The sequence below is a fragment of the Chaetura pelagica genome, unplaced genomic scaffold, assembly GCF_000747805.2.
Source record: "Chaetura pelagica isolate M959 unplaced genomic scaffold, ChaPel_1.0 scaffold963, whole genome shotgun sequence".
Taxonomy (NCBI): domain Eukaryota; kingdom Metazoa; phylum Chordata; class Aves; order Apodiformes; family Apodidae; genus Chaetura; species Chaetura pelagica.
In genome coordinates this window covers 979,998-993,231 of record NW_009952705.1, presented here as the reverse complement: position 1 = coordinate 993,231, position 13,234 = coordinate 979,998, and the positions used below count along the sequence as shown (strand labels likewise).

The 13,234-nt window shown below is 39.3% G+C and overlaps 1 protein-coding gene across 1 annotated transcript; it reads right to left on the bottom strand.

Moving 5' to 3' along the window:
* Nucleotides 1-2,029: 2,029 nt before the first annotated feature.
* Nucleotides 2,030-6,304, bottom strand: KRT20 (keratin 20). The gene is made up of 8 exons (XM_009994159.1): nt 5,882-6,304; nt 5,035-5,117; nt 4,676-4,832; nt 3,985-4,146; nt 3,777-3,902; nt 3,436-3,656; nt 2,762-2,796; nt 2,030-2,127 (listed from the first exon to the last, which is right to left on the bottom strand). Exons 1-8 carry the CDS (start codon nt 6,302-6,304, stop codon nt 2,030-2,032), a joined length of 1,305 nt encoding a protein of 434 aa, XP_009992461.1.
* Nucleotides 6,305-13,234: the final 6,930 nt, after the last annotated feature.

The window sequence follows — 13,234 nt, the reverse complement described above, 5'->3', positions numbered from 1 at the left end:
AGCAGGACGTCCCACCTCCTAGGAAGATATTTAATTCTTTTTCTCTCTCTCTATTGTTTGGAGGCAAAGTCAGTTTGGTGTGTCCTGACCAAACTCAGTGATATGTACCAGTCTAAATGGCCAATGGGAGTGGAAATCTGGTGCCCTCCAGGTATTTGCTGTATGAAGGGAAATGGGTGGAGAAGAGCTAAGGCATCACAATAATGTTTTGCCATGTGCAATGGAGCACAAAAATGTCTTTTCACATTTAAATCCTTCCTAAATAATTTTTTTTGTCATTATGTATTAATCACTTTCTGTTTTGGGGCTATTATTACAGAAGAATGCTTAAATCAGTGGAGTGATCCCTTTCTTATGCTTCCCAGTGTGCGTGTCAAAAATGTGTTTCTTTTCATAATACTTTTCTGGCATGAACCTCTGGCAGATTAGTGCTCACTGTCTGATTAATAAGCAAGAAAAGTCACCCGTGAAAGTGTATGAAGAGACACATGGACATTCAGTGATCTGCAGGTTGATGATTAGTATGAAAAAAAGTATACTTGATTATACTGAGTATAATTTGTAAGTGGATTTTCTGCCCTCGACCTTTCATCACTGAAATATCCCTGTGTAATATGCATAGCCTATACCAACAGTGTCTACTAAAGCTAAAAACAAGCTGCTGTTTCTTCTAAATAGCTTGCTATGATCTCTAAAGAAACCAAATTGTTTCTATACTTTATGCTTTTTATAATACAAATCTAAAGATCAAACATAGCTCTTCTGGTTGCAGGTTTAGGCATGGGAGCCCTTCAAAACCAGTATACTTTTCTTCTGAAATTATTTTACTAAGCAGAAAATAGTTTTTTCTTTGTCTTGGCTTAATGACAGTTGGATTTGTCAACAGAAACTTACTAATTTTGAATTTATCTCCGTCCAGGAGCATGGATGTTTCCTTGGGTAGAAATGTATTCTGAGCAATAGATCAAAGGTTTAAATAAAGCATTTAAGTAGAAATGAATTGACAGCCTTGTATCAGTGACTCATGGTAGTGAGAGCAAATGATTATTTTTCTTGGCAGCTGTTTGTTTACAGTAAATAGCACACTGGACAGGTGAGGTTTCAAAAGGAAAAGGGTTTTTTGTGTTTATTTTGTCAAGAGGGAAATACAGACTTCTTGGACAAAAGATCTGGGTGTGGTGTAGGAGACTAACACCAGATGAGAAAGGGTATGTGCAGGTATTGGTAAAGGTTTAATAGAAGTGGTGGTCTTTTTATTTCTGAACTGAAGGCAAAATATATTCTTATTTACAAAATACCTTTGCTTGCCATGGTCCCTGATGATATAAGCATTCACAGAGAGTGAAAAATAATAGTCTTCTTCAGTTGATTTTATTTTATTATGAAATGCAAATTGACACCTTTCATGTATTTGAAAAGCATTTTACTGAAGTGAAGCTGTGTTACCTTTGAATGGTAGTTCAAGTTAAGAAAAGATGCACTGTATCAACATTTTAATGCATTTTAAACAAATCTACTCTGTAAGTGCTAGTACACAAGAGAAAAAATAGATTGCTAAACTCTGGATTGCAATTAAATGAACGTACTTGATACAGAGTTATAATCTGTGTCTGGTGAATTCTTTTATTTAAAGTTTTGATGAGGTGTCCATCAAGGATTCAGAAATAGCAGCTGTCTTCTAAAAGCTTTTCTGATTTTTACTGAGCAAGTTTTTAAATATAATTTTAAGACTGATATAAGTAAAAACTAATACTTCAGTTTTTATCTGTCTTGGAAACAATCATACAATTGTACCAGGCTGATTTGTGTTTTTTTTTTCATCAAGTTATTTATTAAGTTAACCCTAAATCTTGTACTTTGTAACTTTACTGGTTTTATTAACACTGCCCCCCCACACAAAAAGTTTGGCATTTTTCAGCCTTTCTGAGGTTTAAGGAGAGTTAGATTGGATTGTTTATACAATTTAATCTTTTAGTTTTGGCATCAGATGCAGGAAGCTCAGAGGCCATTTCGTCTCTGCTGATGCCATTTACACCTTCTCTTCAACCTCTCTGACGTGAGAGGCGACAACCTTGCCATCAACCACCTCTTCGACAATTGTCTTGATCTTCTTAATTTTACTTGATTCTGGTAATGAAATAAACAGATAATTAATTAAATGCAATGTATTTTGACAAAATAATATTACTGTTGTGCTAGCAGCAATTCCCCCCATGAGAAAATGGATAAGGGCACCTCTTCAGTGCACAGTTACTGAGAATTGAACTTCTGGAGTGGATAGGATGTGGTTTCTCTTCCTTTGAACATCCTGTATGTTACCCACAATACTATAGTGGACGTTGTGTTGAGTAACTGTCTCTCCTGATAGTTTCGCCTTAGTTTGGCACTAACTTGTAGCCTAGGAACACCCTTACACTGAATGGGCTGTTAAACTTGGTACTTTCTTTAGGAGCTTTGTCTCCCTGTACAGTCAGTGGAGAGAAGCTGATGCTTCTGAAGTCCTCCAGGGTAATGCAGTAATTCTCTGTTGCTCTCTTGGCTCTTTGAGGAGTGTGTGGTTTCCTCACATTCAGGTTTTGAACACTTGAGTTATATACATAAAAATAGGCTTGTAGAATCCCTACAGGTTATTGCTCTCTTGATGTGAGATTCCACTGGTTGATCATTTACTCTGAAACTATGTTGGTTTATATCAGGCTAATTAGTTCCATAGCATTTCAATAGGCAGCCATCAAGAGATAAGGACGTCGATGTGACATACCTTTTTCCTCTGCTGTAGATTCCAGTTGGAATTGTCTGTTCAAAGTATAAATTAAAAAAAATATAATTACACACTGCCTAACATGTTTAAGAAACATTCTTGTAAATTTCTTGTACATTTAATGGGATACTGGACTATCTGAACATTCAGTGTCAGCTCACTTGCACCTCTTCACATTTTTAAGTAGCTTGGCTACTAGTGGCACAGGTTGAGCAGATTATAACCCAGTGCAGGCAGCAAAACCTACCATGGGCTGCAGGAGGAGGTCAGTATGCTCTTGCTGAGTGCCTGCTCTAGTATGACTAGGTGCTGGGGTGTATTAACCAGGTTAATTACAGCTGTGGACAAGTTGATCCAAAATTGAATTACTGGTGCTCCTGGTGTTTGAACATCTATCCAGCTACTCAGCCCACAGAGTAGAAGTATAAAGCTGTGCAGAAGCTGAGAGAGAAACTCAGCCAACGTCTACAGCAGCTTCTGAAACTGGGCACAAATTGCAGCCTGCTCTGATTCCACGGGTGAGAACTGGGCAACAGCCTCCCTCCATCTGCCCCAACCAGCTGGAAAGTGGCAGATTTTACACTTTCAACTTCTGGGAATATAGGCAGTGTTTGCACTGTTGTTTGCTGTCATACGCAACTAAACCAACAGGCCAAGTGTGTTTATTTCCTCACCCAATGTCCTCTCCCTCCAGCAGTCGGCGGTACGTGGCAATCTCCATTTCCAGGCGAGTCTTGACATCCAGCAGCAGGCTGTACTCGTTGTTCTGGGCTTCCATGTCAGTGCGGAGCTGCCGCAGTTGAGCCTCCAAGCTGGCAATTGCTCCCTGTATTTGGGCCAGCTGGTAGCTGTAACGTGCCTCAGTTTCAGCCACACTGTCCTCTAAAGACTTTCTCTACAGCCGATGGAAAGAACAGAGATGTGTTATTCAAGAGATTACATTTTTTGTTTTAAAATACCATTTTGATTGAAAAGCCTCTCACAGTCCTTTATTCAAGTACTCTTTATTATTTACCATGTTAAGCTGGGACTGTAATTCTAGCTCCAGACTCTGGTAGATCTGTCTCTGCTCTGTGACCTCTCTCCTTTGGACTTGGAGCTGTTCAATGTTGATTGCTACTTCCTTGTTCAGTTGTTCTGTCTGAAAGGCAAAGATGGGGCAATTGTAAACTGCTACTAGACACGACCAAGGTTCTTGCTGATGTTGAAGTAATTGACCTTACCTGCTTTTCAAATTGCTCTTTGGCGTCTTGGCGGTTCTTTTCAGCCAGTTCTTCATATTGCAGTCTCATCTTTTCCATCATAGTTGCAAGATCAATACCTGGAGCAGCATCCACCTCTACATTGACTGAGCCGCCCACCTGTTTTTGCAGCCTGCCAACTTCCTACAGTAATGAGGACTGGATTAGATCAAATGCAGGGAACTTCCAATCGTGTATATTGGAAGCAAATTCAAAATTTACAGACTTAGAAGTAATTATTAAATAGCATCTCAGGGCAAGATAATCTAACCACCATGTGAATACTGTTTAGCGCACCTTATGTTAGAACATTTTCCTTAATTTGTAGCAATAAATGCTATATCATAGATAAACATAAAAAGACTATTTCCTCAGGACCAGATCTATAGTATGAGTGTAGTCATGGTTCCTATTTGTATACTTTTGTGGGGCAGCAAGTCCTAAACCACAAATTGTTCTTGAAGAAAACTTTCACTCCTTATATTCTCTTCAGCCTTTGGTGCCTGACAGCTTGGATGTCAGTCGGTGCCACACACAGTGATGTGCTGATCTGGAGCTGAATGTAATACTCTTTTAGACCATAAACCATAAAGAGTTCATTATTCCTAGTGAGGCTCAGTTTGTGTTTTCCACTTAGTAAAAATCTCTGCCTGACAGTTTCAGCTGCTCTCACCTCCTCGTGGTTCTTCTTTAGAAAAACGATTTCTTCATTCACATTCTCAATCTGTGACTCCAAATCAGATTTTGACAGAGTCAAGTCATCGCGAACTCGGATCAGCCCATTAATGTCACTCTCCACACTTTGCCTCAGCAGGTGTTCATTCTCATACCTGTAAAATAAGGCTTGTTTTGTTATGAAAATGCAACTGTTTGATTCCAACGTTAGCCTTACAGCCTTAGTTGTAATTTTTTTTTTTTTATTAAACTTTATATTAGAAAATGTTTAATTTTCAACTTTGATGATGATAACTAGAAGCTTTCCTGAGTAAGAGAAGCATGAAGGAGATTTTAGGAAATGATCATGGAACTTACTTCAGTCTAAAGTCATCAGCAGCCAGTTTGGCATTGTCAATCTGCAGGACAAGCCTTGCATTTTCCAACTGTGCAGCACTAATCTAAAAAGGAATGGTTGAGAAGTGATAAAACTTTGCACATTAATGAACACTTGATCCATTTCTGGAAATTAATACTGCATGTGGATTTCACCTTGCTTAACTTTAGCTGTCTATTAGTCATTTAGGTTTAAGCCAAGTTCCCTTTGAAGTGCATAGGAGGAATTAGCATTTTCCAAAAGGCAAATTATCCTGTCATAGATACATGAAATAGTTGGCATGAGCTGCTCTCTGGAAGAGATCTGCTTTTAAGGGATGGGAAGTAGAACTGGTGAAAGGTAAAAGGGGAAAGATTTAAGGAAGTTCACTGGAAACAGAATCTGACAAATCTGTCAGCTGATTGCTGTGGGAATATTTTATTGTTTAGAATGCTAATTTACTATTTCAAGTAGTGATCTATTTTTTTCTGGGAATTTGGCAGTCTTTTCTAAAGAACCACTTTGAAATCCAGTTACAGATTGCTGAAATATATTTAAGCATGTAAATTACATCAGTATTTTCACTAATTAAAACTACCTAAGGCAAATATAATTAATTAATTTTTATTAAAAGATTTTTCATTTATGAGACTGCTCACATCTGCAGACATATATTTAGTAATACACATGATGTAAAATCTGTCACTAATTTGTCTCTGATCAAAATTAAGCATCTATTTTTCTTAGCTGAGACAATTGCAATTTAGAAAAATAGATTTTCTACAGTAGATTTTCTCTATCTCCCCAGTCATTGCAATTGATATAATTCTAGATGGCTATGTATCTTACCTTAATTTGGAGTTCTTCAATTGTTTTAAAGTGTGAACTGTAGTCATGCCTTACATGGGTGGTATTCTTCTCATACCACTCCTTGATCTGCATTTCAAGCAGGGAGTTTGACTTTTCCAGGGAGCGCACCCTCTCCAGGTACGAAGCCAACCGGTCATTTAGGTTTTGCATAGTTGATTTTTCATTGCCAGAGAGCAGCACGTCGCTGCCAGTAATGCTGAGCTGGAGGCCCCCCCCAAGGCCTTGTCCATAGCTGGTGCTGGAGGAGATGCGGGTGCCATAGCCCCCAGCCCCCCCATAGACACTGGGTGCCTGAGACTTCTGGATGGCTATTTTCCTGGAGGTCAAACCACTGACGCTGGGTGCAGTAGCTTGGAAATGGGCGCCTGTGCCCCACTGAATGCTTCGGGTAGAGAAGGCCATTTGTATTCTTTGTCTTCTAAAATGAAAGAGCTAAACCTACCCAGATGGAGAGCAGCAGAAGTGAAGAGCAGTGTGTGCTCTGTAAACCTTTATAGTGTTTCAAAGAGGAAGGACAATAGTTATAAAACCCCACCTCTGTTGACACATAATGTAACTAGTGTCAGCAGAAACAGCACACATTGTATTGCCCTATTTAATAGAAAGGGGGTTTCATCTGTCCTTCTGTGTTGGAGAAGAACTCCCCGGGTAGTTTGGCTTTCTTTGTTATTATTTTGAATAAAAGGTAAAACACAAATAAGCTGTTGAATAATTTATAGTAGTATACCTGCAGCCATGCTCTCTATAGTCCTTTTGAACAGCTAGATTCTTATCCCCATGTGCAGTGTATGAAATTAAAATGGCAGTTCAGTTCAAGGGACTTAAACATTTTGTATTTGCAATCAAGTATATATTTCTGTTGAGTAAACAATAGTTTGGGACTCAGTCTAGAACAGTGTATAAAATATTAGAAAGGAGGCATCTGTAACTACCACGTTAATTTTATAGTAAGTACAAAACAATATTAATGCAGTAACTGGAAAGTGAATGTTGTAGGTGGCTTGCATTAAATATGCAGTCATTCAAATTAGAAAACCATTGAACTCTAGCTTTCAGTATTCTTGAGATTAAGCAGAGAAACTATTGGTTGGTCCATAAATAAAGTGATAGGAACAAAAGTACTGGAAATCTTATTGCCCACTGTATTTCATATATGAGATGCTGAGGTCTATAGAATGATGGGAGGCATTGAGATGAATCTTACAGCCCTCCTGTGTGGCTGAAATTAAGCAGGACAAGTGTCACTCCTGCCTTGTCCATATTCCAAAGAGATTCCCAGCTATGGAGTTCCACTGCTGGGCTCTGTCACAGACCTGGCTGTTGAGTTCAGTTAACAGGAAATCTCCCTTTGTTCAGGGCCTGAGGAAAACCAACAGTCCTCCTCATAGTACTGAGGTCCCTAAACTGACTGTGGTCTACACTTTTGATACAGAAAATGCAGAGATGAAATGGAAAGCAAGGGAAGAACCTGCTTGCTGAGGGGATTATTAGTGCTGCAGGAAAGCAGTAGCAGGTGTGCATGGGGACAGGACGTGGATGTAGTTCCTTGGGGCATTGCACTGACAGCAGTTTAGTGTATTATTAATGTACAGCTAGTCAGGTAGAAGAATTAACACATATTGCTTGTATTAGTGCAAACAGCTGCTGTACATACTGATCTTCAGCTTTGGGGCAAGGAAATTAGTGAGGCACTAAGCTGTGTATTGGAAGCATCTTCAAGTTTCTGAGAACACCTAACCTGGGGTGTTAGGCAATCAGTACTGCTAAGATTTTAAAGTTACTGTTCTACAGGTGAGTCTAAATAGTATTGGATCAAGACAAAGAGTTGAGCTGTGATACCTGGCTGTTCTGAAGACAAACAAAGCAAATCAGTAAGCATTCAGGGCAGAACTTTTTTTGCAGGAGGATGCTGTTAATTATCTTTGGACCTTGAACGTCTTTGGGTGTAACTGATAATAAGCACTTATGACAGTTGAAACCAAAGTACAGTAGCCTTATCGTTGGGGCTGTCACTGTGGAAACTCAAGGCGTGTCTTTTCTTGTTCATTAAAAATATTCACACAGAGTAAGAATCGATCGTGCTAGTAGGGCAGAGCTTATACTTGTAGAGCTGCAGGAGGAACATAGCAAGAAATCCTGCTTCAGTTACATCTCTTGGCTGTATCTTTCAGTGCCTAGATCTCTCACAGTGTTTTATGATCATCTGCTTTGTCTTATTTGTATTTATTAAAATTAGTTTCCATGTTACCTTACTGGTATTTCTTCTAAACATCACTTGAACGTTCAATTTTTTCTTCTATTGAGCAAATTTCAGATTAGAGAAATAAAATTCACTGATACATAAAAAATTTCTAAACCTTTCTCTAACTTCATCTTATACAGTGATCTGAATTAAAGTGGACATCAGAAATAGGTCAGATATTTGTCTGTGTCCTGGTTCTGCTACTTTAGGCTAAGCTGAACTTTCAATTCAGATTCTTTCTTCCAGAATCCTCTTGAATATTAAGCAAAAGTGTTCAAGGCGCAGGCAATTGGAAGGATAGAGCAACAGCATCATGCAGACTTAATGTGAAAAGATGTTGGGCTGAATTTTCTTAGCACTTTTTTCTTCAGGTTGTATCCCAATGATTTCACTGATACCATTTTATAGAATCACAGAATGGTTTGGGTTGGAAAGGACCTAGAAGATCATCTAGTTCCAACCCCCTGCATGGGCAGGGACACCTCCCATTAGTCCAGGCTGCTCAAGGCACCATCCAGCCTGGCTTTGAACACTTCCAGGGATGGTGCAGCCACAGCTTCTCTGGGCAGCCTGTTCCAGTGCCTCACCACCCTCTAACAGTAAGGAATTTCTTCCTAACATCTAACCTAAGTCTTCCCTCTTCAGTTTAAAACCATTGCCCCTTGTCCTATCACTACACATCCTGGAAGACTGCCTACAGCTCTGGAGGCCTCAATACAGGAAAGACATGGAGCTGTTGGTGAGCACCCAGAGAAGATCCATGAAGATGATCAAAGGGCTGGAGCAGCTCTGCTATGAAGACAGGCTGAGGGAGTTTAGGAGAGCCTGGAGAAGAGAAGGCTCCAAGAAGACCTGAGGGCACCTTCCAGTGCCTGAAGGGGCTGCAGGAAAGCTGGGAAGGAACTTTTCACCAGACAGGGCAGAGATAAGACAAGGTAATGATAGGCGGCTCCTCCTGGCTCACATATGCCCATCTGGGAGCAGCCCTCAGCCACCACCACCACATGAACTGTGCCCAGGAATTATCTGGAAGAATATGGGCTGCCTTCTTTTGAACATTATTTATTTTATTGGTTGTAACTTCCTTTCAGTGACATGCTCTGTCGGAATGGTTTGTGTGTAATCACAAAAAAACCTTCATAGCAACACTAATACATTTTTTTATTTCATGAAGGAATCTCACCTGTGTGACAACAGTTTAATGTGTATTAGGGAGCAATGAAGATAAGTCATGCAGGGTTATGATAACGTAACTGCATGCCATTTTGTATTACTCACCTTTACTAAGCAGTCATGGGTAACCAGTCTTGAAAGTTCAAGGAAAAAAGACACACCCAACTTGCTGCTGCATTTATGCTGCCTTCAGGTGGAACATAAGCTTTTCTTTTGGCTGCCTTAAAGATTTAGATTAAAAAACGTCTCTTAGTTCAGTCTCTCCTGATGATCCATTCTAGGATTGACATCCCTTGCCTGTTTATTAGCCCCTGTAACTGTGTCACTGCTCTCGCTGTGGATTTTGTCTTAAGAATCTGAAAGATCTCTTACAATACAGTCCTGACAGGACTTCCACTGTGCAAGTGCATTCAAGGAGGAGTAATTCCTTGTTCCATATTCCAGCCATATTCCAGTATTTCCCTGAGAAATTCCCCTCCTTCTCTATCTACTTCTCAGAAGATAATTCCAGTTTTATGTCATACAACTCATTTACAATAATGGAAACATAGTTGGAAGATGAGCTTTCAGGAGGAAAACAGAGTCAATTTTTAATGTAATGTTTAATGTAATTTCATTTTTAAATGAAGATTTTTTTGAATGAGTGAAAAAAGTACTTAGGGCAATTTTCCACCCTGAAAACAAAATATCTTTGCAGCATTTGTTAATGCAAATGTTGCACCTTGAAGACTGCTCTCTCTGAAGAATAAAGAAAGATGTTTTCTGTTTTACTGAAAGTGATCAGATAAGAGAAAGAGCCAGATGACACCCCTGTCTCAGCTGGGTTCTCAGGACTTAAGCCCTGGGCATTTGCAGCACAAGACAGTTGCACACTGTCTTTCTCGCATATAATACTTTTTCCTCATTTCCCTCTCCTTTTTGTCTTTTATCCAAGGAAAATACCATACTCATCAGAACACTACACCTTATTTCTTTCTGCTTTGAGCTTTTGACCAGAGAGGTAAATTTACGACATTACTACAAATAGTATGATACTTCTGGAAGTGTTCAGATCTTGGAGTGGTACATCTTTCCCCAACCACAGGTTGAATATGAAAGTCAGGAGCTGCCTTTCCTGTCTCAGCTGCTCTCCTCAAGCAGAATCAGATTTCAGTGCCAACAATAACAGCTCCAGGCCATACAAATGAAGCTTCTCTTTTTTCTCTCCTTATTAATATCAGCTCTAATATAACCTAAAAGACTTCCAGGCAGGTATTTTTCTTTTGTGAAAATTATGTGCAGCTGAGGTGTCAGTGGACTGAGAAAACTAGTGCAATGGAGAATTTTTCAGTTTACTGGTTTCTTCAGTCTCATAAAGCTGAAGTAGTTCTGTATCCAGGAGAAAGGATTACATGTGGGTATGATTCAATGAGCAAATACAGTTTTTATGGCCTTGTGCAAACACGTGCCCATCCCGACAGGAGCCCCTCACGCTGCCTGCAGGCTGGATGGCTGGAATTCACGTTGCTGTAGGGTTGGGTTTTTTCTCACTAGCTTTTTAAAATTATAAACCTTATGGTTATTTTATATAACCCTTGAGAAAGCTGCACAGTTCGCAATGTCCATTACACAAATAGTTCAGCAGAAACGTGCAGTTAAACCTTTCTCACTGGCCATAGGAGTCTGGCAGAAGGCGGAGCTGGCAGAGGTTCCTGTCACAGCGGTCCCACCGCGTGGCGTTTAGGGCAGAGGCATCATGTGTATCTACCTGCTTGTCACTAGAGGCCACCACATGCCTTCATAAAAGAGTTATGTGAGCCAATCTGCCTGTTCTTGGCTCCAGCGGGAGAGTGCATCCTGGAAGCCGAACATGCTTAATGAAATTCACATATTACATAACAACATTACCCTCTTTTCTGGGCCTATTCGACAAGAAAAAAAATATTTGCATAACTCTTGTGGCTAGATGCTTAAAGTAATATATATATTCTCAGCTACAAGTTGTAATTGTCAGGATTTAGCGTTGTCTACTGCAGTGAGTTTGTAAGCAATGGTAGCAAGTATTTTAGCTAGCTTTCTAAATCCTGAAAGATGAATTTTTGAGGACAGGAATGTTCATTGTCCATTTGAATTATGCCCCTTGCTTTGTGACTGATGCTTGAGTATTTTAATTTTTAGACAGCAATAAGTATAGATATTAAAGAAAAGTTTTATCTGGTTTTGTTTTTATGTTTTTTTTCCTGCACAGCAGCAATGTATTTCCAGTCACAAAACATTGTGGTAACTGACTTGAGACTGCTTGGTGATAAGATTAACTAAGGACCAGAGCATGGTCACTGGAGTGGCTTCCAAAAATTGATAATTTTTCTCACTAAGAAGGAATGAAAAGTGTGTTTTTCCTGCACTGGTAACTTTAAAACCACAGATTCCTGTCTGTTTGCAGCAACACTGCGTATTTCCTTCTTTGAAATTGCACTGGCAGGAGATGGTTCCAGTGTTTTTGTTTTGCAATTTTTATGCTTTAATTTCTTGTGCACATGATTCAGGCTGGAGATCTGAGGCAAAGCTCCTACTTCTTCTATAAAAGCAGCAGACTATTAACTTCTCTTCTAGAGAAGCATGTAGTTTGTCAGCTTCCTCAGCTTGTTTGTTTCTCCTTTTCCCTGTCAGCTCCAAGTAATTATTCCTCTAAATTAAAATGCATTTTTCTCTAGTTAATTTATATTCCTCATTTTTGTTGCTTTCTATAGAGCCTACTAACAGCCTATCAAATTAACTCCTTTTGACTTGTCCTCAGGATGTTGGAAAGTAAAAAAAATTGCCCCTGAAGTGTAGATACTTATTGAAAGTGTATTTACCACAATTGATGTTACGATTTTATGCCTTTAAGCTTCTGATGCATATTCAGACTTTCAAGATGCAAATTAATATGTCCAGAAGAAGCAGCCAGGCACCTGTTTCAGCATTAGGTCGTGTCTGGTACTTTGTCAGCATGTGTCATCCAGGCAGTCAAACTGCAGTGTTTGGTGCTTATGTCTGATGTGATATTTTTGTACACAATTTTTTCATGCCAGCCCCTAGACATGTGGCTCAAGTTGGGCATTTCAGTATAATAATACAATTAACAGTATCTTAAAAATACAGCCAGAAATGATTTTTTTTTTTTTCTGAGCAAAGAATTGTGAGTAAGCAATAGCTAGTAAAAAAAAGTGATTTCACAAAACAGAATGTACTAGTAGAGTCAATAATTAAGATACTTTTGCTGTGTAATTCAAGATGTGGGGAGAGCAGGAGGGTTGCAGGCCTCTCAAGCATTATTCTTTTCTTGCTTCCCTGCTTATATATCCTTCTTTTTTCTTAATGATTCATGCACAGGAACAGGCATCTCCCAGCAAAACTTCAGAAACCTTTATAGGTCAGGGTGTGGAGATTGTGAAAGGTTTTACTGGCTCTTCTACCTATTCTCTCTGCTTCAATAATAGCACCCAGACTGTGGTTTAGCAGTTATATATGCTAGATTTTCTTTTCTGCTCTTTCTAAAATGGCTTCATTAATTTTGTGTCTACATTATCAAGGCAGGCAGGCAGTAAGGGAAAATTTTGCATTCTACAGAAATGTCTCATTCATAAATAAGGAAGAAACCTGCCAACGTGTGGCCACATCACCAGAAAGAATGTGTGATGAATCGCACACGCCAGGACTGCATTACCTCACTGCAAACTTCTTCCAGAGGATCAACAATGCACTTACCAAAGCTGCCTATTGTAATAAGCCTTAATAAGTTTTTTCATTTCTACAAGTGAAATGAGCTGTGACTCATACACGTTCTGGAGTGCATTCAAATCTGTTATAAATCACGTTGGAGGATTATTTAGCGCAGGACTTCCTTAAATGGCAGGTGAAACTGCAAGGAGTGATATGTGAATGCTGGTGGTTTC

What these genes read in the sequence shown, in the direction of transcription:
- KRT20 (XM_009994159.1), bottom strand. Translation starts at nt 6,304, where the DNA reads ATGGCCTTCTCTACCCGAAGCATTCAGTGGGGCACAGGCGCCCATTTC. An exon ending in TTGAAGAACTCCAAATTAAG is followed by an intron (nt 5,118 to 5,881) that starts GTAAGATACATA and finishes ATTCCTTTTTAG; the next exon opens with ATTAGTGCTGCACAGTTGGA. An exon ending in AAGAGCAATTTGAAAAGCAG is followed by an intron (nt 3,903 to 3,984) that starts GTAAGGTCAATT and finishes TTTGCCTTTCAG; the next exon opens with ACAGAACAACTGAACAAGGA.